A 24,121-nucleotide genomic window follows, 5' to 3' on the forward strand; every position below is an offset into this window, starting at 1 on the left:
CCACCAGGGACCTGCTGCAGCTGGGAGGGGAGCTGGCCCGGACCTCAAGGGCCATCCAGGAGGCGGACCTGGGGCTGAGCGCAGGCCTGCGGCTGGCCGAGAGCCGGGCAGAGGCGGCCCTGGAGAAGCAGACACTGCTACAGGCCCAGCTGGAGGAGCAGCTGCGGGACAAGGTGCTCCAGGAGAAGGACCTGGCCCAGCTGCAGGTGCAGAGCAACCTGGACAAGGCCAACCTCAGTGCCAGGTGCGTGCCTGGGAGGCACCACGTGAGGCAGGCTTCCCTGCGGAGTGTGCGTCTGGGGGCGCAGGGAAGAGCGAGTGTTTGTTCACCGGGGCTGGGCCTTTCCCTTGTGTGAGCTCAGCCAGTCTTCCCAGGCACCCCATTTGGCAGAGGGGGAGACTGAGGTTCAGGGGGCTCTTGTCCAGGGCACATTATGAGCAGTTTAACCACTGAGGCTAGAATTTACGCTCCTAGCTCTTGAGATCTAGATGAGTCCCAGAGATAAAGTGAGTGGCCACTTCATTCTCCATTTGTTTGTTTATTTATTTATTATTTATTTATATTTTTGACAGAGAGGGAGAGAGAGAAGCGGGGCTCATATTCACCCAAAGCAGGGTTCATGCTTACCTGAAGCTGGGCTCGAGCTTACCCAAAGCAGGGCACGAGCTCACCCGATGTGGGACTCGAACTCATGAACTGTGGGATCATGACCTGAGCCAAAGTCAGAGGCTTAAAGACTGAGCCACCCAGGTGCCCTCATTCTCCTTTCATAGATGAGCAATCTGAAGTCCAGAGAGAAGTGACTTGCTCAAGGTCACACAGTTAGGGTGGTGGAACCGAGGGTCCCCCCTGAAGGTTTGGGAAAGCATGAAGGACACATTGCTGGTGGGTGTGAGGAGAGGCTGGGGTGGGTCTCGCATTCACCTCTGTTACTGCTCTTCTTCCAGAGTGACAGAGCTGTCCCTGACAGTGGAGCGCCTTCAGAACCAGAATCTGGAGAAGGATCGGGTCAACAAGGCCCTTACTGAGAAGCTTGAGGCCCTGGTGAGATGCACCTGACCCTGAGATGTGGCAGGGTGGGATCGGGAGGCCGACCAGACCCACAGATGAGGGCCATGTTTGCTAGGACCATCCCTAGCATTCCATTCCGATTTGGTTTCACCCCCCCCCCCCATTAATTGAGCACCTAGTGTGTGCCAGGCTTAGTGGTAAGTACATTCACCTCCTTTATCCCATTTCATTCTTTCAGCAGCCCTGTGGCATGATCCCCATTACACAGATGAGGAAACTGAGGCCTAAGGAGAGATACTATCTAGAGTCTCAGAGCCAATAAGCTGGGGCTTGAAAAGATGCTTGTGCCCTGCTAGCACAGGGCTCCTTCTCTAGGAACTGAGCTGCCTCCCCACCAGAGGGACGCCCTTCAAGGGTATTGCCTGGGTTGGTCATCCTTCTGTGTGGGGCCTGGCCTGGGTCCTATGTCTGGCTCTCCTCCAATAGGCTGTGTGACCTATATAGTGACACTGCACTTCTCCGGGCCTGGTCTGTGCATTGAGGGCATGGGGGATCCCATGGGGTCTACCAAGCATCTGGCCTCTGAGCATGGCCTTAGAGGCCACCTGATGGGTGGGGAGCCAGGGAGGGAGAATAAGGTGGAGATTCAGACTAGGGCAGAGACCCTGACCATCCCTTGTCTCCCCCACACCACTCCAGGAATCCCTGCGGCTCCAGGAGCAGGCGGCCCTGGAGACTGAGGACGGAGAGGGGCTGCAGCAGACCCTGAGAGACCTGGCACAGGTGGGAGGTGGGAAGGAGCCCTGGGCAGGGAGGGGCCGGGCAGCCTGGGGCCACCACGTCCTCTGGTGGCCTTGCGCTGAATCGCAAGCGGCTGGGGGCCCTGGGGACCCATGCTGCTGTTGGACACCCCTGCCAGCTGAGCCTGGCCTCTACCCCGAGGGGAGCCCCAGTCCGAGATGGGGAGGCGCTGCAAATTCCGGGCCCATCTGGGAGAATCGCCCAATGTCGTCTCGGCAATACACGGGAGAATAGCCGGCGTGCCGAGGCCTGTGAGCCAGGGCGGGTGGAATCGGGAGGACCTGTAGGAAGGGAGCTTAGAATGTGCGGCGGAGCGCGGAAGCCGGACACGGGGCGCCCGCCACCCCACTGCGTCGCCCGGGCTTCTTGGTCCAACTAACCCGCGGCCCCCTCCTCACTGGCCTGGCCCCCCCACCTCAGGCCGTCCTGTCGGACATGGAGAGCGGTGTCCAGCTAAGCGGCTCTGAGCGCACAGGGGACGCGTCGGACGGCAGCCTGCGGGGGCTCTCGGGCCCCCGGACCCCCTCCCCGCCGCGACGCTCCTCGCCCGGCCGCGGCCGATCCCCGCGCCGAGGCCCATCCCCGGCCTGCTCCGACTCCTCCACGCTCGCCCTGATCCACTCGGCCCTGCACAAGCGCCAGCTGCAGGTCCAGGTAGGCGGGGCACCAGCGCCCTGGGGCGGAGCCAGAGTCCCGGGGGCAAGGCTTGGGGCATCTGGGGCGGAGCCAGTATTGTGGGGGTGGAGCTAAGGAGGGGCGGGGGGGAGGGAGGAGCCTGGGCTGGGCCTGAGCATTTTGGGTGGAGCCAAAACCCAGAGTTAGAGCTACTGAGTCAGGTCCCATGGAGGTGGGTGAGAGCTCTGGGGCAGATCTGAGCCCAGAGTGGGAGGTGCTTGGGCAGCTGGGGGCGGAGCCTGGGGCAGAGCTAGAGTCCTGGTACCGAAATTAGAGAAGAGGTTCCCGGACAGGCAGAGCCAGGACCCTGGGAAAAGGCCTGGGGGGAGGAGCCAGTCTAGGATGAGAGGAACCGGGGGAGCTAGGGGCAAGGAGGAGTCTGGGGGAGAGTCAGAACCAGAATGCAAAGGGGAGGAGCCTAGGAGCCCTGGGATAGTCAGAACCGGGAAGAGGTCGGAATGTGCTTGGTGGTTTGCGTGGAGCTTACTTAGGTCAGTGTGTCTGAGGAAATGGCGGTCAGAGCCCCGGCAGAGCACTCGGAAGGGGGGTGGGGGCACAGTGGACGGGAGCGGAAACCTAGTCTGGAGGGCTTAGCCCCACTCTCCTGCCTCAGGCTTAGGCCACAGAGTAGGCTGGGTGTGTTCCTGGAATGAGCAGAGAGTAGGGGGCGCTCGAGGAGCTTCCTAGGGCTCCCCCAGACTCAATGGTTCCCCTGCCACAGGACATGCGTGGGCGCTATGAGGCCAGCCAGGACCTCCTGGGCACCCTGCGGAAGCAGCTTAGTGACAGCGAGGGTGAGCGCCGCAGCCTAGAGGAACAGCTGCAGCGTCTACGGGACAAGACCAACGGGGCCACCCAGGCTCATGAGGATGCCCAGCGTGAGGCCCAGCGTCTGCGGGGCACCATTGACCTTCTGAACAGGTGCCTGAGAGGTCAGAGGTGGGGGCCTGGATCTAATGCCAGCCCGCATGTGGATTGCACTTACATGGTCATAACTGGCCATATGTCTGTTAAAATTCAAATTAATTGAGGGCATCTGGGTGGCTCAGTCCATTAAATGTCTAACCCTGATTTCGGCTCAGGTCATAATCTCACAGTTTGTGAGTTCGTGCCCTGTGTCAGGTTCTGCGCTGACAGCACAGAACCTGCTTGAGATTCTCTGTCTCCCTCTCTTTCTGCCCCTCCCCTACTCCCTCTCTTATCTCTTTCTGTCTCTCAAAAATAAATAAATATTTAAAAAAATTAAATTAGTTAAACATTTTAAAAAGTAAAAGTTCAGTCCCTCAGTTGTCCTTGACACATTTTAAAAGCTCAGTAGCCACAAATGGCTACAGAACGTTTCTATCATCCCAGAGAGTTCTAATGACAGTGCCATTTAGACTCTGTCATTGGAGATCTTTGAGACAAGAAATTACCCACTCTTAGCTGTCTGGTTATTTTTGTTGTTGTTGTTGTTTGCTGTTTCTCCTCAATGTAACTGCAGAATTAAAAGTTTGAAAAAGGAAGGGGAGGGGTGCCTGGGTGGCTCAGTCTGTTGAGCATCCGACTTCAGCTCAGGTCATGACCTCATGGTGCGTGAGTTTGAGCCCTACGTTGGTCTCTGTGCTGACAGCTCAGAGCCTGGGGCCTGCTTGGGATTCTGTGTCTCCCTCTCTCTCTGCCCTCCCCAGCTTGTGCTCTGTCTCTCATTCTCTCTCCCAAAAATAAATAAACAATAAAAATTAAAAAAAAAAAAAAGAAGAAAAAGAAAAAAGAAGGGGAAATAAGAAGGCAGGACCTTCTCACAGCCTCACCTGCCTGTCCTAACCTCTGTTAGGGAGCACTGACTCTGCTCCCCGTTGTGTTTCCTGGCAGTGACGTAGATAAGGCTTCTAGTACACCTGCCATGTGCCAGGCTCATTGCCAAGCGCTTCGGGCAGATTATTTAAATTAGTCTTCCCATCAAACTCCCGCAGGTTGGAGCTGGGGCTATCCCGAGGTTGAAAGACTTGTCCCAGCTGACGCAGCAGTGTGGCTGGGGGTAGAAATTGGAACTCAGGTCCATCTGAGAGCAAAACCCGGGCTCCCCATGCCTTGGAAGGAGGGCCTTATACGTGGCTGTGTTCACGGTGAACTCCTCATCTTGCGTTCTGCTATTTAAAAAAAAATTTTTTTTTTTCAACGTTTATTTATTTTTGGGACAGAGAGACAGAGCATGAACGGGGGAAGGGCAGAGAGAGAGGGAGACACAGAATCGGAAACAGGCTCCAGGCTCCGAGCCATCAGCCCAGAGCCCGACGCGGGGCTCGAACTCACGGACCGCGAGATCGTGACCTGGCTGAAGTCGGATGCTTAACCGACTGCGCCACCCAGGCGCCCCGCGTTCTGCTATTTTTATTTCATATATCATGTTATATGGTTTTTCCCACCCACTGCGGCCTTCGTGTCTGGTATACTTACCGGTTGCCCCTTCAAGTGAAGAGGCGGGCAGTGGAGGCTATGCCAGCGATCAGCCCTAAGCTGATGCCCAAGCTAAGAACCCCGGCTGGCTCGGAAGGAGGGGTGACACCCCCTGCTCCGTTGCTGTGACCACTGGCACTGGGGCAAGAGGCAACACTCTGTGAACCTCCAGAGTTCCCAGTTGCAGTCCCCTCCCTCCCTTGCTGGCCACCGTGTGCAGCTGGGCATACCCAGCTCTACTGGGCCTTCCAGAATTGAGGGGCATTTCCTGGTCATACAGACTGGTCCGTGTGTCCCGAGAGCCTAGCGTGGCCTTTGCCACCTGGTGGGGTTGTTGGCCAGTGCCTCCATCCGTTCCTTTGGGTGGGCTGGGGGGGGAAGGAAAGCTGGGTGTCCTCTGACGGGAAGAGTCCGCTCCAGGGAGATGCGGACGAAGTGAGTCTTGCTGGGGCGGGGTCAGGGAAGGCTTCCTGGAGGCAGGTGCCTTAGAGGTCAGAGGACGGGGCTCACGGGAGGACAGCAGCACGGCCCTCTTGGCCGGGGAGAGCCGCCCCAGCAGCGCCTTCAGCTCTCCCTCCTCCTCCAGGGAGAAGGACAGCCTGGCCCGCAGCCTGCAGGCGGCCCAGCAGCAGGCCGAGGAGCTACGGCAGGAGCGAGAGAAGCTGCAGGCGGCTCAGGAGGAGCTGCGGCGCCAGCGGGACCGGCTGGAGGAAGAGCGGGAGGACACGGCGCGGGACAGCGAGCGGACTCGCAGGGAGCTCGAGCGCAGGTGAGCGGCTTCTGGCCTCCCCTGCCCAGAACCGACCTTGGGAGTCCCGACGGTCCTCCCTGGGGGCCGGGGAGGACCGACGGTGTCCCAGACATCCTACTGTCTGGGCACCTCTCTGAGGAAGGGTCTTCTCACCAGCCCCGTTTCGGGAAACTGAGGCTCAGGGAGATACAGTCACTTACCTGGGATCAGAGGACTGCTATGAGGCAGGAGTGTGGACGGTGACAACAACGATAACTAAAATAGCGGTAGTAACACTAATATCATTGTTTAGGGGCACCTGAGTGGCTCAGTCCGACTTCAGCTCAGGTCATGATCTCGAGGTTTGTGAGTTCGAGTCCCACGTCGGGCTCTGTGCTGACAGCTCAGAGCCTGGAGCCTGCTTCGGATTCTGTGTCTCCCTCTCTGTCTGCCCCTGCCCTGCTCCCACGCTCTCTCTCTCTCAATAATAAATAAACATAAAAAAATTAATATCATTGTTTAAATTGAAAGAGTAATCTAATATTACCAAGTATTAGACACCATTTTAAGCACTGAGGTTCTCTCTCCCCCCCCCCCTTTTTTTTAACGTGTATTTATTTTTCAGAGAAAGAGAGCAGGGGAGGGACAGAGAGAGAGGATCCCAAGCAGGCTCTGTGCTGTTAGCGCAGGACCCGACGCAGGGCTCGAGCTCACGAACCGTGAGATGACGACCTGAAGCAAAGTCGGCCGCTCACCCGACTGAGCCTCCCCGGCACCCCTACACTGAGGTTCTCGTGTTCAGCCCTCATGGCAACTCTGCTGTAGGAGCTCTCATCCCCATTTTGTGGATGGTGAAACTGAGGCATAGAAGGGCCATGTAATTTGACCTAGGTCATCACACGACTAGTTAGTAAAGAGCCAGGCTTTGAACCCAAGCGTTCTGCCTTCAGAGTTAACCTCTTGATCACTGCACTGCCTCCTCCTCTGAGGCATCAGTACCAGTGGTGTTTAGTACATTGTGGTAGAGAATATCGTTCTTGCTTCTGCAGACTGTTGGGGAGACATGTCAGGCACTATTTTAAGCATTTTATGTTCAGTAGATCACATATCCTTATAACAACTTCATGAGGCAGCTGTTACCCCATTTTGCAGATGTGACAACTGAGGCCCAGAGTCCCAGAGTCCCAGAGCCAAAAGTGGTGGGCTTGGCTGTCCTTGTGAGTGAGGCTCTGGCCTCCAGGGCTCCCGTCTCAGGCCTGGTCCCTGGCCTGCGCCAGCGCCGTCTGGCTGCGGGAGACTCTGAGCAGGGAGGTGACGTGGGGCACCCGCCCACCCTGTGTCCCACAGCCACAGACAGCTAGAGCAGCTGGAAATGAAGCGCTCAGGGCTGGCGAAAGAGCTGGTGGAGGTGAGGGAGGCGCTGAGCTGTGCCACGCTGCAGAGGGACATGCTACAGGCTGAGAAGGCCGAGGTGGCTGAGGCGCTGACCAAGGTGGGTCCCCGAGGCCCCAGGCCTTCTCCCTCTGGCCACACACTGCCCCCTGTTTCAGGCTGGCCTCTGACCCTGTGCACAGGCTGATCCCGGCCCCCCAGACCACAGGCTGTCCTCGGACCCCAGTCATAAGTGAACGGACCTCTATTAGTGGTCATGTCCTTGCTTTTCCAGATGCGTCTGGGGCGGTGCTGTTCAGGCTGTCCCATCCCACCTCTGGACACAGGTCCTGGGGTCTGTGAGAGCTGGGGACACAGTCGTTGGCGGGTGCCTGCCCCACCCCTGTACTCTGGGTCTTGAGCAGTGTCCCCTTAGACCCTGCTCTGTGGGACCCTCTGACCCCTGCCCTGCCCTACAAGAGCTGGGGTTCCCTTGGCTCCCGCACAGCTCTGCTGTGTGTGGTTTCTTTTGAGTAACTTCATAGGCAGCCGGCCTGTAGCGATTGTTTTCTGTCTCATGTTGTGTTTTCCCTCGCCCCCCACCCCGTCTCTGAGGGTGTTTCTCCCCACCCTCCCGCCTCCATGCCTCCACCCTCTCCCATCTCCGTGCCTCTGCACGTCGTTTCCTGCCTCTCCCCGCCTCTCCCCTCTCTCCATCTCTCCCATCCGGCTGTCTCTGGCCACCCTGGCCCCCACCCCACAGGCTGAGGCCGGCCGCGTGGAGCTCGAACTCTCAATGACCAAGCTGAGGGTCGAGGAGGCCTCTCTGCGGGACTCCTTGTCCAAGCTGAGCGCCCTCAACGAGAGCCTCGCCCAGGACAAGCTGGGTCTGAACCGCCTCGTCGCCCAGGTATGCCGTGTGCCCGCAGGCCGCCCACCCGTGTGCCCCACTCAGAAGCCCTACTCGCTGAGGTGCCCCAGGCCCAGCCTCGGCCCCCGCCCCTCACCCTCGCTGCATATCTGCCTGTACACCTCTGGCCCTGTACCTGTCGGGACAGGTCCCGGTCCTGTCCTGTGCCTGGTCCATCTGTGCCTGTCCCGGTCACTGCCTCTCTTTCTGTGTCTGTTCTGACTCCGTCTGTGTCTTCTCTCTCTCGGTCTGAGAGAAAAGAAGCTCCGTGGACCCTCCTCCCTGCTGCCTCCTCCTCAGTGTCCCCACACCCTTTCCCCCGGGGAGCCTCCCCTGGGCTGGCTGTGATGGGTGGGTGGAGAGGAGGGGGCGTCCGCGGTCCTTCCGCTGGTGGAGGGGCTGAGCTGACCCTCCGGCTGGTTCGCTTGCACCTGGCTGCCGCAGCTGGAAGAGGAAAAGGCGGCCCTGCTGGGCCGGCAACGGCAGGTGGAGCAGGAGGCCTGCTTGGCACGGGAGGCGCAGGAACGGCTGGAGCACCTACGGTTGGAGCAGGAGGTGGAACAGCAGGGCCTGGAGGGCTCCCTGCGGGTGGCCGAGCAGGCCCGGGAGGCCCTGGAGCACCAGCTCCCCACGTTGCGCCAGGAGCGCTGCCGGCTGCAGGAGCAGCTGGCCCAGGTGGGTGTAGGGGGGGTGGGGATGGGAGCGAGGAGGGGGAAGGGGTTTCTGCCTCCCAGCCTCCTGCCTCCTGGGATCCAGGGGATCCCCATCCAGGGGATAGCTCCCGGGCCTAGGAGCGTGATTCCGGGTTTAAGTCCAGCCCTCCCTTTGCTAGCTGGGAGCCGTGGGCAAGCTCCACAACCGCCCGATGCCTCAGTTGACCCCTCTGTCACGTGGGGCTAATAGTTCTTATCACAAAGGGTTGTTCTGAACAGCACAGTCGCGGAGGCACTTGGTAGACGGCTCACCACCCAGTAAAAATTCATGATACGATACCGGATAGAGAAGTTTTGAATTGGCACCTTAGACTTCTGGGGACCCAGCGGGAAGGCACCTTAGGATTTCAGGGATCCAGGGGCCTTGATATAGTGCCTGTCCTGGAGAGCCCAGGTTCCTGGGAGGGACCTCTAGGCGGTGGGCTACGGGGCACAGGACACAGGGCTCCAGGGCTCCGCTCTGTTTTGTGTATTCAGCTCCTCTGGAAATTTTCGGGCACAGAAAGCATTCTGGCACTCCCCACACTGAGTGAGGACACTTACTACTTTTTTATTTGAGAAGGAGAATGGGGGAGAGGGGCAGAGGCAGAGAGGGAGAATCTCAGGCAGGCCTCATGCTCAGTGCGGAACCTGACGTGGGGCTCAATCCTGTGAACATGAGATCATGACCTGAGCTGAAGTCAGGACGCTTAACCGACTGAGCCCCCCAGGCGCCCCTGTATTTATTTGTTTTGAGAGACAGAGAGAGAGAGAGAACGAGAGAAAATGAGTGGGGAGGGGCAGGGAGAGAGGGAGAGACAGAATCCCAAGCAGGCTCTGTGCTGTGAGCTCAGAGCCCAGGGCGGGGCTCGATCTCACAAACCGTGAGATCATGACCTGAGCCAAAATTAAGAGTCGGACGCTTAACGACGCACTGAGCCACCCAGGCGCCCCCTGACGCTTATTTTGTATGCGTGTACATCGTAGGTCCAGAGAACGCTGTGACTTGTCCAAGTACACACAGCACACACAGCCTGAGGTTGAATCCAGGTCTCCCTCCTGCCAGGTCGGGCTCAGGGTCGGGGTGCTGCCTGACGAGAAGCCGGGGAGTTTGGGGAGTGGTACTCATGGTGCCTGGGTCGGGGCCAGCTCTCCCGGCAGCTGAGCGGGCGCGAGCAGGAGCTGGAACAGGCACGGAGGGAGACGCAGCGGCAGGTGGAGGCGCTGGAGCGGGCAGCCCGGGAGAAGGAGGCTCTGGCCAAAGAGCGGGCCGGCCTGGCGGTGCAGCTGGCCGCAGCTGAGCGAGAAAGCCGGACCCTGTCAGAGGAGGCCACACGCTTGCGGTAAGGCCTTAGGCTCTGCCCAGCCCACCCTGGGCAGGCGGTGGGACGGGGGGGAGGGGGGTCTGCCTGGGGCCGCCCTGGCATTCGCCCATGGGGGCAGTTACTTAGGAGCCAGGCTTGCCAACACGTTCTAGCTAGGGCCCAGCCTTCCCCCAGGGAGCGTGGGCCTGGCTGAACAGGTAGGCTGGCACCTGGCCCACGGCCGGCCACGCCCTGGGAGCCACAGTTTCCTGGGGCCCAGGAGGCTGAGTCCCAAGGCCTCAGGGATTGTATGTGCCGCAGCCTGGAGAAGGAAGCCCTGGAGAGTAGCCTGTTCGAGGTGCAGCGGCAGTTGGCGCAGCTCGAGGCCCGCCGGGAGCAGCTGGAAGCCGACGGGCAGGCCCTGCTGCTGGCCAAGGAGACCCTGACTGGTATGGGGGCCCGAATCGGGGGTAGGGAACTCCAGGCTCCAGCCCGGTCTATATAACCCATCGGGTTCTGGGGGCTCTGGAGGTTGGGAGCACTGGCCCTGGAGTCTGGCTGACCTGAGTTCCGATTCTGCTTTTGCTACTTAGATCTGAGCTCTCTCGAGCAAGCCTCTTCCCTCTCTGGGCCGAAGGTTCCTCATTGGCAGTTAGAGGTGATAATGCTCCTCCTCTACAGCAGTTGCCAGGATGAGGCGAGAAAAGCGTGTGAAGGCCTTGGCCCAGGGCCTGGTTCAGCCAGCGGTGGCTGTTTGTCCTCGTCAGGGCACTTAGGTCTGAGTTCTCTGCAGAGCCACGGACTCTCTCGGCCCCCCACCCGCAGCCCCTCTTCCCTCCACGTTCCCCACCCAGTGTCTCAACTCAGGGGTTCCTCTTACTCAACGAGCATTTACCAGGCATCTACTTGGGCCGTAAAAATTAATTTTGCTGTCCACATCTACCTGAGCCAGACAGAACCAGGAAGGGGCAAGCTGACAGAGTCTCTGGTGGGCTTCCAACCCAGGAGATGGTGTTTAGATTGTTCCCAGTGGGGTATGACTTCCCCATGGTCACCTCCATTAGTGCTGACAGCCCAGCAAGTATGTTTATAGCAATCAGTCATTAAAGGAGACGCCTTATGGAAAGCCGTGCAGCTTTGGAAAATTACCTGACTTCCCTGAGCCTCCATTTCCTCATCTGTAGATTGGGCATGAGACAAGCCACGTAGGTGTGTTACGAAGGTGTGGTGAGAATATATCTCTCGTGTGCTCAGCCAGGAGTTTGACCCCTTGTAAGCATTCAGTCAATAATGGGGGCTGTTATATGTTTGCTAACCTCCCCATTTGGGGGAGGGAGGTCTTCCTCATGTCGTTTCATTTCTTTGATGCCCTTCGCAGTCGACAGGGAGGGAGACAGGGCCAATAGACTCATGTGGCAGATGGGGAAACTGAGGCCCAGAGAGAGCAGGGAGCTTCTCCAAGGGAACTCAGCTTAGATCCCAGGGGGACCCTCGATCATCTGGGAGCTGCCCACGTGGCTCATCAGGTTTGAGTCTGCTGGCCCATGGGAGGTTCTGACCCAAGGCTGTCCCTTCCTGTGCAGGGGAGCTGGTGGGCCTACGGCAACAGATGACAACTACAGAGGAGAAGGTGGCTCTGGACAAGGAGCTGATGGCCCAGAAGCTGGTGCAGGCTGAGCGGGAGGCCCAGGCCTCTCTGCGGGAGCAGCGGGCCGCCCATGAGGAGGACTTGCAACGACTCCAGCGAGAGAAGGTTCGGGCAGCTGGTTGGGGCAGGCGGGGCTCTGAACCGGTGTCTCCTCTGTGACCTCAGGCAACTCACCCTTCTCACTCTGCATCAGTCTCCAAATCTGTGAAACGGAACCTCATCCCTGTCCCAGGGGCCCTGAGGGCACCTGTGAGGATCCACTGGGGATGCCTTATCAAACATGCAGATTCCCAGGCCCCAAATCTGGTTCGGCCCTGGTGATCCTGATGCAGGGGGTCCACAGCCACATTTGGGAAACGCTGATCTAATGTATAGTAGGAAAGCACTTTTTTTTTTAAGTTTATTTATTTTGAGAGAGAGAGTGAGAGCGCGTGTGTAAGTCAGGGAGGGGCAGAGAGAGAGAAGACAGAAGATCTCAAGCCGACTCTGGACCGGCAGTGCAGAACCTGATGCGGAGCTCGAACCCACTCACGAACCAACCTTGAAATCAGGACCTGAGCTGATGTCAGACGCTTAACGCTTAACAAACACTTTCATTTGCTAAGAAGTGCTGTTTGCATACGAAAGACCCGCTCTGGGACCTGAGCACTTAGGCAAAGAGCCAGGTCACCAGAAGACCAAACAGAGCTATCTAAGAGCACTGGTTCTAGAGTTTCTTTGCCTGGGTTTGGACCTGATCTTGGTCATATATTGGTTAGGTTGCCTACGGCCTCAGTGCCTGTAACGATGGGGATAATGATAGTATAGAGTATTGTGAAGGTGAGGTGAGATAATCCATAAAAAGGGTTTGGAATAATGACTGGCACTTCATAAGTGCTCCATAAACGCTGATTGTTATTACTATGGCCCTAAGATACTGTCCAGAGCCCCGTGTTGGACAGGGCTGCGTCTCTCAGCAGTTCAGGCTGTTGCTTTATGACTCCAGGGGCCACCACATCGCGCCTAGAGTCAGTCGTCTTAGATTTGGGTGGATAGTATTTCCCTTCTCCAGCAGGGGGCAGCAAAGATTTGAAGAAGGGGCACCTGGGCCTACTTCTCGCAAGGTTGCTAGGGCCTACTGCTGGGGCCAAGTACCCGCCTGGGACCACCAGGGGGCCGTTCTTTCTTTCTTTCTTTTTTTTTTTTTTTAATTTTTTTTCAACGTTTATTTATTTTTGGGACAGAGAGAGACAGAGCATGAACGGGGGAGGGGCAGAGAGAGAGGGAGACACAGAATCGGAAACAGGCTCCGGGCTCTGAGCCGTCAGCCCAGAGCCCGACGCGGGGCTCGAACTCACGGACCGCGAGATCGTGACCTGGCTGAAGTCGGACGCTTAACTGACTGCGCCACCCAGGCACCCAAGGGGGGGGGGGGCGTTCTTTCTTTGCCTGTGGGTTCTACCTACTCACCCATCCACCCGGTCCCCAGGGCGCCAGACTCCTGTGTCCTCTCCGACTCCTCCTGTGCCTTCTGGCTTGGCCTCTTAACATCACCGAATCTGTTCTCTTCTGTCGGGCTGCTCTGCCATCCCCAGACCCCCTTTGCTCCCCACGGCCCACCCCGCCCCTCACTACCTCAGCCCGGATCCCCGTCCCTCTTCCACAGCTTCCAAACCGCCCCTCGATCCAGCTCATCCCTAGCTTGCCCCGACTCTTCTCAGAATCAGCTCTCTACAGCCCACAGGGCCTGGTCTGGCCTGGCCGCTGCCCATGGCTCTGATGCATGTCCCCTCGTAGTTCAAGCTCCAGTGACCTTAGATACAGTGTGTCGGGTTTTCTCTTTCCTCCGGGCCCGGGGCTGGCCTCTGGGTTTGGGATTCTGTTTCTCTCTTGACCTGACGGACTGCGGCTCATCTGTTCTTTGGGAAGTGTTCTCTGGCCCCCGGGCCAGGCTCCTGCCGCTCCCTGGGGCGCACACAGCCCCGGCGTGACCCCGTCACAGCCCTTACCATTCACCCCACCTTGTAGTTGCCTGGTGGCCTGCCCTGCCGCTCAGGTTCTGGGCTACAAGTGGCTCTCGCTGGCCTGAGGTCGGTGAGGGGCCGCCTGAGTCCAGCCTTGCGGGTCACACGTGCCCGGGGCCTGGCCCGCAGGAGGCAGCGTGGCGGGAGCTGGAGGCCGAGCGGGCCCAGCTGCAGGGTCAGATGTACCGGGAGCGAGAGGAGCTGTTGGCACGGCTGGAGGCAGAGAAGGAAGAGCTGAGCGAGGAGATCGCCGCCCTGCAGCAGGAGCGTGACGAGGGCCTCCTCCTGGCCGAGAGCGAGAAGCAGCAGGTTCGTGAGCCCCGGGGTGGCCTCCGCTGCTGCCCCAGAGGCCCCTGTTCTCCCGGGGCTGGTCCCTGTTCAGCCGCTCAGTAGCTGGGAGCTAGGAGTCCCTCTCTGGGTCTCAGTTTCCTCACCTGCAGGATGGGGGGACTCCAGGGGTGTGTGTGAAGCATTGCTGAGACCACGTTCAGTGAGCCGTGCCTGGGAACTCCCGGAGCGGCTGTCACATTCGTGGCACTGTGAGCACTGGGTCCCAGAAAGCTGACCCACAGCCTGCCATCCCTTCTGCCACTCCAGGCTGGCCATGGTGTCCCCGGGGCTGCCTTCTGAGAAGTCCTTGCGTTGCCCACGTGTAGCAGCTGAACCCTCCTCAAAGGAGCTAACTCCTGACTTTCCCATACCGTAAAGGAGACAGGCCTGTCCTTACTGGCTGTGTCACTCTGAGCAAGCCACTCTGCCTCTTTGAGTCGAAGGGCCAGGATTACCGTGGGAAGTTGGCAGGATTTCTAAGTTGTGTCCACGTCCAGACTTGCTGTTCTGGCGGTTGTGCCTTTTTCGGGGGCTACGGAGGGGCTGAGTCCGCACCGCTGCCCCGGGTCCACCTGTGGTGACCCAGACAAGGCACCGAGCCCCCAGGGGGCACATTTCCCAGGGCAGGGTGGGGGAAGGGCCCAAGCGTGCCCCCATGACCAGCCGAGCCCCCAAGCCCTTTGCTCCCCGCCTCTGCCCAGGCCCTGTCCCTGAAGGAGTCCGAGAAGACGGCGCTGTCGGAGAAGCTGATGGGTACACAGCACAGCCTGGCCGCCATCTCCCTGGATTTGGAGCGGCACAAGAGAGACGCCCAGAGCCGGCAGGAGCAGGACCGGGTAGGGCAGGCCAGGCAGGTGGGCCTCCATCCGAGCCAGGAGGCACGACCCTGCTTGGAGGGGCCCCCTCTCCCAGGCTGTGGGGGGAGCTTCAGCCCCTCCGTGGGGTCCCCCACGAGAGGGAGGTGGCACAACTCTGCCCGGTGAATCCTAGTCTGAGGGAGAGAGCGGCTGTGGGCACAGCACTCACTGGGCATCAAGGGATCAGCAGACGGTGTGGCAGGCCCGCGGGAAGGGCCGCGTTTGGAGCCGACCCTCCTGGAAACAGCCGGGGGAGGGGGAGGGGGACGGGAGCACCAAGTCTGAGGAGTCCTGTCTGTCCTAGAGCACTGTGAACGCGCTGACGTCCGAGCTGCGGGACCTACGGGCCCAGCTTGAGGAGGCTGCCGCAGCCCACGCCCAGGAGGCCAAGAGGCTGCAAGAACAGGCCCGAAACCTGGACAGGCAGCGGGAGTCCTCCATGCGCGAGGTGAGCCATTCCGGGCAGCACACCCTAAATGCCGCGGGGGGCCTGGCCCACTAGGGGCCCAGAAGAACGTGTAAGGTTTGTCCCTGCATTTGAGAGCGAGCGAACAGCCAATGTAGAAAGGAGGCGGGAAGCCTTTATTAAACGCTCGTTGTATCTGTCTGGGACTCGGCACTGGTGGGGTCCCTGCCCTCTTGGTGTCCCTCCATAGAAAGATCCTGGTGGATGATTATTTCAGGCCCAAACACCACTAACTCCAGCACGCTCTGCCCCCGAGTCAGAACTCACACCTGTGGTCTGAGTCGCTGCAGAGCCGCGGGGCAGGTGCCTGTGGCCGGGGATACAGGTGCGGGCTGGCTTCTGCCAAGTGCCGGCTCCGGCAGGGCCCGTACCCTGTCCCGTGACAACCTGCCACCCTCGCAGGCAGAAGAGCTTCGGACGCAGCTGCGCCTGCTGGAGGACGCCCGTGACGGGTTGCGGCGGGAGCTGCTGGAGGCCCAGCGCAAGGTGCGCGACAGTCAGGATGGCCGTGAGGCCCAGCGCCAGGAGGCCAGCGAGCTGCGGCGCAGCCTGGGTGAGGGCGTCAAGGAGCGCGAGGCCCTGCGGCGTTCCAACGAGGAGCTGCGGGCGGCCGTGAAGAAGGCTGAGAGCGAACGGATCAGGTGGGGCAACGTGGGGGCAGGGGCCAGCTCGGTCCTTCACCGGGCCCATCCTTCACCCCGGATCACGTCCCTGGAAGCTGACTTCACCCCCAGGGTTCTGGGGAAATCACACAGATGGGGAGTCTGTGCCCTTGAACCACAGCTGGCCACGTGGGTGGTTTTAGGCAATTTTCCCATCTGAAAGAAGGGGAAAGGAAGCAGCTGACCCCACCTGCTGGTGTCACCCTGGAGACTAGCCCCAACCCTGGAGTCACCTGTTGGCCTCTTGCAGCCTCGGGCCTGGCCCCCGGCCCTACAGGGCTTAGCTCAGGAGGGGCCACGTGGGCAAGTAACACTTGGGGCACCTCTAGGCCAAGAGCCAGTCCGACCAACTCCAGGGATTAGGGAAACAGACTTTTTTTTTTTTTTTAAAGTTTATTTATTTATTTTGAGAGACAGAGTACGCGGAGGAGGGGCAGAGAGAGGGGGAGAGAGAGAATCCAAGCAGGCGCCTCACTGTCAGCGCAGAGCCTGACGTGGGGCTTGAACTCACGAACCACGAGATCGTGACCTGAGCTGAAATTAGTAAGAGTCTACACTTAACCCACTGAGCCACCCAGGCCCCCAAGGAAAACAGGCTTCTGTGTAGATCCCCACCCTGCACTCTTCCCGGGACCCGTGGCTGCCGCTGACCTCTGCCCTCTGCCCTCTGCCTCCCCCCCGCCCCACCCCCACTCCAGCTTGAAGCTTGCCAACGAGGACAGGGAGCAGAAGCTGGTGCTCCTCACGGAGGCCCGGGTGGCCGCGGGCAGGGAGGCCGAGGAGCTGCGGGCCGGACTGCAGGAGGTGGAGCGCTCGCGGCTGGAGGCCCGCCGGGAACTGCAGGAGCTCCGGCGGCAGGTACCCGCCCCGGGCCCTTGCCTCGTGCTGCCTCTTGTCCAAATCTCAGAGGAATCCATGAGCAACAAAAGGTGTAGACCCTGTGAGATGGATGGGGAGCTGGCGAACACTTGTAAAGAGCCCGGCAGTAACTATTTCCAGCTCTAGGGGCCATACGGTCTCTGTCGCGATTACTCAACTCTGCCAGCAGGGCGAGAAAGCAGCCCGACACAGTACGTACATGTGTGGGCGCGTGTTCCATGAACACTTTGTTGATGGGCACCGAAATTCGATTTTATTTCATTTTTCGCGTGTAAGACATAATATTCCTAGATTTAAAACAAATTATTTTTTTTAATGTTTATTTATTTTTGAGACAACGCGAGAGACAGAGTGCAAGCAGTGGAGGGGCAGACAGAGGGAGACACAGAACCCGAAGGGGGGCTCCAGGCCCTGAGCTGTCAGCCCAGAGCCCGACGCGGGGCTCGAACTCACGAACCGTGAGATCATGACCTGAGCCGAAGTCGCATGTTTAACCGACTGAGCCACTCAGGCACCCCTGTTCTTGGATTTTGTTTCCACCATTTCATGTCCAACTATTTACAAACATGTAAAAACCGTCCTTGGCTCAGGCTTTCCCAGAAGACTTACAGAACAGGCAAGAGCCCCATTTGGCTGCTAGGCTCTACCTCGTCCAGAGATATCACAGCGTGACTACCAAACTCTCTTCATCTCCCACCGGGGCCCCCCCTTTACCACTTTGGGCTCCTTCCTGTTGGGTTGAAGTCCTGGGAAGCCACAGTAGTGTCTGAAAGGAAGTCACATTTATGTGCCAGGCTCTTGCTGGGTGTGGTGCATGCAGCCTCCTCACTCTAGCGGCGTGGGGTAGATGGGCCTTACCCCCCACCTGCTCCTGTGGGGAAATGGGGGCTTAGAACATACCTCTGTATTCCGCTCATCTGAGATTAAATCCCAGTCTGCTGCTTGTGGGCTGTGTGGCTTCGAGCAAGTCACTTCTCCTCTCTAGGCTCCATTATCTATTGAATAAGGATAATGTCAGTACCTGCCCTGTAGACAGTTGTGTGAGACCAAATGAGTTCGTACAATCGAAACGCTTAGAACAGATGTGGACACGTGGTAAGCACTCTGTAGGTCAGACATCACTGTAGAGGAAGGTGACCAGGAGGCCTGTGGTTCCTGCCCTGCAGAATTCCTTTTCTGATGCGGGTCCACCACGCCCCAAGATAAGTAGTTGCGATTAGGCAATAAATGGAGGTGATTGGTGTCCAGGTGCCTGGCATGGCTGGAGCTCAGTGAAGTTATCTGGAGCAGGTCCCCAGTGGATTCGAGGTGGTGTTCAATGTCTGTGTCCCTGGAGCAGTGGGTCCTGAGTGCTCCCTGTGCCTGGACAGGACAAGGTATAGGGGCAGAGTTGAACGGGCCCTCGCCACCCTGGGCTAGAAGGGGCTGTGGATGCCGAGAGTGGATGCTGGGTCCTACCTGTCTGCTCTCTCTCACAGATGAAGGTGCTGGACGGTGAGAACACCAGGCTGGGCCGGGAGCTGGTGGAGCTGCAGGGCCGCCTGGCCCTGGGCGAGCGGGCAGAAAAGGAGGGCCGGCGGGAGGCCCTGGGCCTCCGACAGAAGCTGCTGAAGGGCGAGGCCAGCCTGGAGGCCATTCGGCAGGAGGTAACTCGGGTGTGGATGGGGAGGGTCTTAGGAGGCAGTTGGGGGTGCCCTGGGTTTCCTCCCCCCCGTCAAGAAGCGGGTGGGGACTCCAATGCTGGAGTCATTCTGAGACATCACTCTGGAGGACTCGTTTCTGTCCTCCGCTCCTTGAGATTCTTCTCCAGGTATAATAGTAATAACAGCTGCGGGAACTGTGTAGCAGGGGTGAGGGGGGTAGGGGGAGCTCTGTAGACATAACCTTGTTTGATTCAGCAGCCTAATGAGGCAGGCTCTCTTACCCCATTTTTCACAGAGAACCAGACACTTAGGCTCAGAGAGGTCAAGGGGTCTACTCAAGATCACACAGCCACCCAGGTCTGTCTGACTCCCAAGCCCATACTCTTTCCATTCTGCTTTTCTGGCTGTTTTCACTTTAGTGCATCTACTGTGTGACCTTGACTAAATCACTTAACCTCTCTGTGGTTCAGAGCACTGATGGGATGGGGGCCCCAGCATTAAGTCCTGGCATCCAGGGGCTCTGTGAATGGTGGTTTCTAGTGAAACTGATGGCTGTGAGTGGTTGATTTATCCTCTAAACCAGAGGGGTATGTGTGGGATCATGCACTCCATCAGAAAATAATTTTTTAGTACATGCCCCATTGTGTGATTTATTGATAAGCTATGTGCACTGAGAGACAGTACAGCCTACTGGTTGGAAGAACAGCCACTGGAGGGGCGCCTGGGTGGCCCAGTCGGTTGAGCGTCCAACTTCGGCTCAGGTCCTGATCTCACGGTCTGTGAGTTCGAGCCCCGCGTCAGGCTCTGTGCTGACGGCTCAGGGCCCGGAGCCTGCTTCGGATTCTGTGTCTCCCTCTCTCTCTGTCCCTCCCCTGCTCACACTCGCTCACACTCTGTCAATCTCTCTCTCAAAAAATAAACATTAAAAACATAAGAAAGAAGGAAGGAAGGAAGAAAGAAAGAAGGAAAAAGAAAGAAACCAGCCATGGAGCTACTGTGCTTGGCTTTGAATCCTGGCTCCGAGCTTACTAGCAGTTTGGCCTTGGCACAGCTGCTCTGTGCCTCAGTTTCCTCCCTTGTAAAATGGAGATGATTCATGGTGGTAAAGTTTTTTGGGGAAAGTTCTTAGTCCCTGGCACTGATAAGTCCTGTCCAGGGAGGTGTGGGCTGTTAGTTTTATTACTAATAAATTGTATATATTACAAGGCATGTACACAGAAAGAAGAGAAAAAAAGATTCTAGTAGTTAGTTAATTCCCACTTTCCCGTGGATATTCCTGCACAAACTGCCTGGGTGGAGACCACTAAAGAAGCAGGTGTTGTGCCAGCCACTTTTGGGTGGGTGGGTTCCAGGCTGGGCCCGGGAGGCGGGGCGTCGGGTTGGGGGTGGCCTTGCTGACCCCCACCTCCCGGCGTTGCCCGACCCAGCTCCAGGGAGCCCAGAGGAAGCTGCAGGAACAAGAGGGCGAGTTCAGGGCCCGCGAGCGAGGCCTGCTGGCCTCCCTGGAGGAGGCACGCGGCGCCGAGAAGCTGCAGCTGGACCACGCCCGCAGCTTGGAGCTGAAGCTGGAGGCGGTGCGGGCCGAAGCCGCGGAGCTGGGGCTGCGGCTGAGCGCGGCCGAGGGCCGGGCGCAAGGCCTGGAGGCCGAGCTGGCCCGCGTGGAGGCGCAGCGGCGCGCAGCCGAGACCCAGCTGGGCGGCCTGCGCTCAGCTCTGCGTCGGGGCCTGGGCCTCGGGCGCACTCCCAGCCCGGCCCCGCTGCCCTCGCCGGGCTCGCCGGCCCGGGGCGCGCCCGCTGGAGGTGAGTGGAGCCACGAGGGAAAGGGCGAGGCGGTGGGCGGGCTTCACTGTGGCCACGCCCCCGATTAGGTCGGCTCCGCCTGAGAGCCGGCTGCTGTCTGGGCCATGTCTCTCTTTTAACGGACCAGTCTCAATCCCGCCCCATATCGCTTTCCTTCCCTTTGGGGAGTCTGCCCAGGCTCTTCCCCTTCGCTGATTTGTGTTCCTCTGGTTGCTTCATTTTATTTTTTTATTTTTTATTTTTTTAATTTTTTTTCAATGTTTATTTATTTTGGGGACAGAGAGAGACAGAGCATGAACGGGGGAGGGGCAGAGAGAGAGGGAGACACAGAATCGGAAACAGGCTCCAGGCTCTGAGCCATCAGCCCAGAGCCCGACGCGGGGCTCGAACTGACGGACCGCGAGATCGTGACCTGGCTGAAGTCGGACGCTTAACCGACTGCGCCACCCAGGCGCCCCTGGTTGCTTCATTTTAAAGGAGGTGCTGGTGCTTTTTTTTTTTAAGTGTTTTTCAGAGAGAGAGAGAGAGAGCGCGCGCGCGCGCGGGGGGGAGGGGCAGAGAGAGAGGGAGACAGAATCCGAAGCAGGCTCCAGGCTTTGAGCTGTCAGCACAGAGCTGGACGCGGGGCTTGAACCCAGGAACCGTGAGATCATGACCTGAGCTGAAGTCCAACGCTCAACCGACTGAGCCATCCAGGCGCCCCTGATGGTGCTTGTTCTTAATGCCCCTGACTCCTCTGAGACTTTGAGGCTCTGTCCTCTATAATTGATCCTCACTCCCTCTCTCCAGCAGTCTCCCACCCCTAGCTTGATACCCCTCCACACTAGACTTGTGACCCCAGCATCACAGCCAGACCGTTACCTACCTGGCCTAAAACCTCTTCCAGCAACTCCTTCAGAAATCGTTCCAGTCCCATTTGTTCCCAGGGCCCCGTGGATGACTCCGGGAAAGTCAGCGCTGTGCTATAGCAGGGGTGAGCACACCTTTGGAGAGCATCCTTGTCTCAGCCTGACATAATTCTATCTTGACTCCTAGGGCCTAGAATAGAACCTCTGGAATCTTAGCACCGTGGGCAATTCACTATGGGATACTGAGTTGTTGCCTCTTCAAATCCACAGATTGAACCCCTGGATCACATTCGATCAGTTATGCAATACTTATTAAGCGCTGGCTGGGTGCTCAAGACAGCTTCACTGTGGGATGGAGCAGTAAACAAACTGACTGGCGTTTCTGCGCTTAGGGAGTTTCTAGTCTAGGGAGAGGCGCAGACAATAAATGTGATATAGAGAGGAAATCGAGAATGTTCTGGGTGGTGGTAAGGGCTGGAGAATAGGTAAGGACAAATGCATTCAAGGACATTGCTGGTGAGAATGTAAAACAGCACAGCTGCAGTGGAAAACAGTTTGGCAGTTCGTCAAAAAACTTAGAATTACTGGCAGCCTGAGTGGCTCCGTCGGTTAAGCATCCAACTTCGGCTCAGGTCACGATCTCGCGGTTCACGAGTTCGAGCCCCACGTCGGGCTCTGTGCTGACGGCTCAGAGTCTGGAGCCTGCTGCGGATTTCGTGTCTCCCTCTCTCCCTGCCCCTCCCCTGCTCAGGCTCGGTCTCTCTCTGAAAAATAAACGGTTAAAAAAAAAAAAAACTTAGAAAAACACTTAGAATTACCATGTGCACCAACCATTCAGAGCATCATAAAAGGTGGAATCAACCAGTGTCCATCGACAGATGAGTAGATAAACGAAATGTGGCATAACCACACAAAGGAATATTATTCAGCCTTACAAAGCAATGCTATTCTGATCCGTGTTACAACATGGATGAGCCTCGACAATATTATGCTAAGTGAAAAGCCAGTCGCAAAGGGACGCTTGCGGGAAATACCCAGAAGAGACACATGTATAGAGGTAGAAAGTAGATTAGAGGTCACTAGGGACTTGGGGGAGGGGAGGCTCGGGAGTTAACTGCTTAGTGGGCACAGAGTTTCTGTTTGAGGCCGTACCTGTCAGTTTGCTGGGGCTGCAAAACCGAGTACCTTAAACTTCAGTTTGTGTCTCATTGTTCTGAAGGCCAGAGTCCCAGATTAAGGTGTCAGCAGGACCATGCTCCTTCTGAAGTCTCTAGGGAAGGATCTGTTCCAGGCCTCTCTCCTGGCTGCCTATAGTTCCTAGGCTTGTGGCAGCAGGACCCAAGCTTCACTTGGCCTTCTTGTGTGTGTATCCAAATTCCCCCTTTGTGGGGCGCCTGGGTGGCGCAGTCGGTTAGGCGTCCGACTTCAGCCAGGTCACGATCTCGCGGTCCGTGGGTTCGAGCCCCGCGTCGGGCTCTGGGCTGATGGCTCAGAGCCTGGAGCCTGCTTCCAATTCTGTGTCTCCCTCTCTCTCTGCCCCTCCCCTGCTCACGCTCTGTCTCTCAATAATAAATAAACGTTAAAAAATTAAAAAAAAAAAAAAGGCCACCAAAATGGATGTAGAAAAAGCATTTGATAAAATTCAACATACAGTTATGATCCAAACTCTTGGAAAACTAGAAAAAGGTTTCCTTAACTGATAAACTAGTTCTCCAAAACCCTACAGCAAATATTACATTTGACTCCTGTATTTAATATTGTACTGGAAGTCTCAAAGGTCCTAGCCGGTACGCTATGGTAAGAAACATAGAATTAATGTTTTAAGGTTCAGGAAGGGAGAAACAAAACTGCCACTATTTACAGATCACGTGATTTTTCTATGTAGAAAATACAGGAGGGGGCACCTGGGTGGCTCAGGCAGGTAAGCATCTGACTTCGGCTCCGGTTATGACCTCATGGTTTGTGAGTTCGAGCCCCGTGTCGGGCTCTGTGCTGACAGCTCAGAGCCTGGAGCCTCCTTTGGATTCTGTGTCACCCTCTCTCTCTGCCCCTCCCCTGCTCATGCTCTCTCTTTCTCAAAAATAAATAAACGTTAAAAAATTTGTAAAAAAATACAGGAGAAGCTACAACAAATTGTTAGAACAAGTAAGAACCTTTAGTAGGGTTGCTGGAAACAAGATCAACATACAAAAGTTAATTATATTTTACTATATCAACAGAAGCAGAACACGTTTGTTGTTTACTGCCAACAGCAGAATTGATAAAATATCATTTATACTGGCAATAAGAAATCTCTCCCCCAAAGAAAACACCAGCTCTAGATGACTTTACAGATAAGGTCTACTATCCAAGGAAAAAATAATTCTAATCTAATATGACTTTTATGGAGACAGCCATAAATGTTGAGAGACGTTAAAAGAAACCTAAATAGGAGAAATGATTGTATGTATCAACAAATTCACGATTATAAAGATGTCAGTTCTTCCAGATTCATCCATAGATTGAATGGTATTTCGGCAAAATTCTTTCTGTGTGTGTCAAACTTGACAAGCCAATTCTAAAACATCTATGGAAAAACAAAGACTAAGAAAGCCAACACACTCTTGAAGAAAAAGAACTACATGGCCAGGGGTAGGGGTTTGCCTTGCCAAAGATAAAAGTTAATATAAAGTTTTAGTAATTCAGGTGCTGTGCCACTGAGACCAACACTGGTTGTGTGGTCAGGGACCAGACCTGCATGTCCAAAGAAACCTGATCTGTGTTGGAAGCTGGATCTGTGATGGACTTTCCCAAAAGTCTCAAAAGTATTTGGATAATTGAGAATCCATACAGAAAAATAAAAAATAAAGAGACCCTTCCATCACCTTTTAGATAACATCAATTTCAGTTAGACGCACCACATTTTTTTAAGTTTTTTATTTATTTAGGTAATCTGTACATCCCTTGTGGGGCTTGAACTCACAACCCCAAGGTCAAGAGTCCCATGCTCTTCTGACTGAGCCAGCCAGGCACTCCTAAATAGATTTGAAGATTAAATACAAAAGACAAAAC

The 24,121-nt window shown here is 56.9% G+C and overlaps 1 protein-coding gene across 3 annotated transcripts in view; it reads left to right on the forward strand.

The window, feature by feature from the left end:
• CROCC (ciliary rootlet coiled-coil, rootletin) overlaps window positions 1-24,121 on the forward strand; it is a 44,906-nt gene that overhangs the window by 12,412 nt on the left and 8,373 nt on the right. For all 3 annotated transcript variants that reach the window (XM_043573868.1, XM_043573869.1, XM_043573870.1), the window contains 19 exons: window positions 8-244; window positions 949-1,045; window positions 1,712-1,795; window positions 2,234-2,467; window positions 3,210-3,409; window positions 5,514-5,696; window positions 7,005-7,149; window positions 7,792-7,938; window positions 8,383-8,613; window positions 9,780-9,973; window positions 10,256-10,383; window positions 11,518-11,687; window positions 13,715-13,894; window positions 14,617-14,751; window positions 15,077-15,220; window positions 15,641-15,879; window positions 16,599-16,758; window positions 18,258-18,425; window positions 19,850-20,222. In XM_043573868.1, the coding sequence (XP_043429803.1) occupies window positions 8-244; window positions 949-1,045; window positions 1,712-1,795; window positions 2,234-2,467; window positions 3,210-3,409; window positions 5,514-5,696; window positions 7,005-7,149; window positions 7,792-7,938; window positions 8,383-8,613; window positions 9,780-9,973; window positions 10,256-10,383; window positions 11,518-11,687; window positions 13,715-13,894; window positions 14,617-14,751; window positions 15,077-15,220; window positions 15,641-15,879; window positions 16,599-16,758; window positions 18,258-18,425; window positions 19,850-20,222 (3,449 nt within the window). The remainder of the gene's footprint in view (window positions 1-7; window positions 245-948; window positions 1,046-1,711; window positions 1,796-2,233; window positions 2,468-3,209; window positions 3,410-5,513; window positions 5,697-7,004; window positions 7,150-7,791; window positions 7,939-8,382; window positions 8,614-9,779; window positions 9,974-10,255; window positions 10,384-11,517; window positions 11,688-13,714; window positions 13,895-14,616; window positions 14,752-15,076; window positions 15,221-15,640; window positions 15,880-16,598; window positions 16,759-18,257; window positions 18,426-19,849; window positions 20,223-24,121) is intronic.

Source organism: Prionailurus bengalensis, chromosome C1 (genome assembly GCF_016509475.1).
Source record: "Prionailurus bengalensis isolate Pbe53 chromosome C1, Fcat_Pben_1.1_paternal_pri, whole genome shotgun sequence".
NCBI lineage: Eukaryota > Metazoa > Chordata > Mammalia > Carnivora > Felidae > Prionailurus > Prionailurus bengalensis.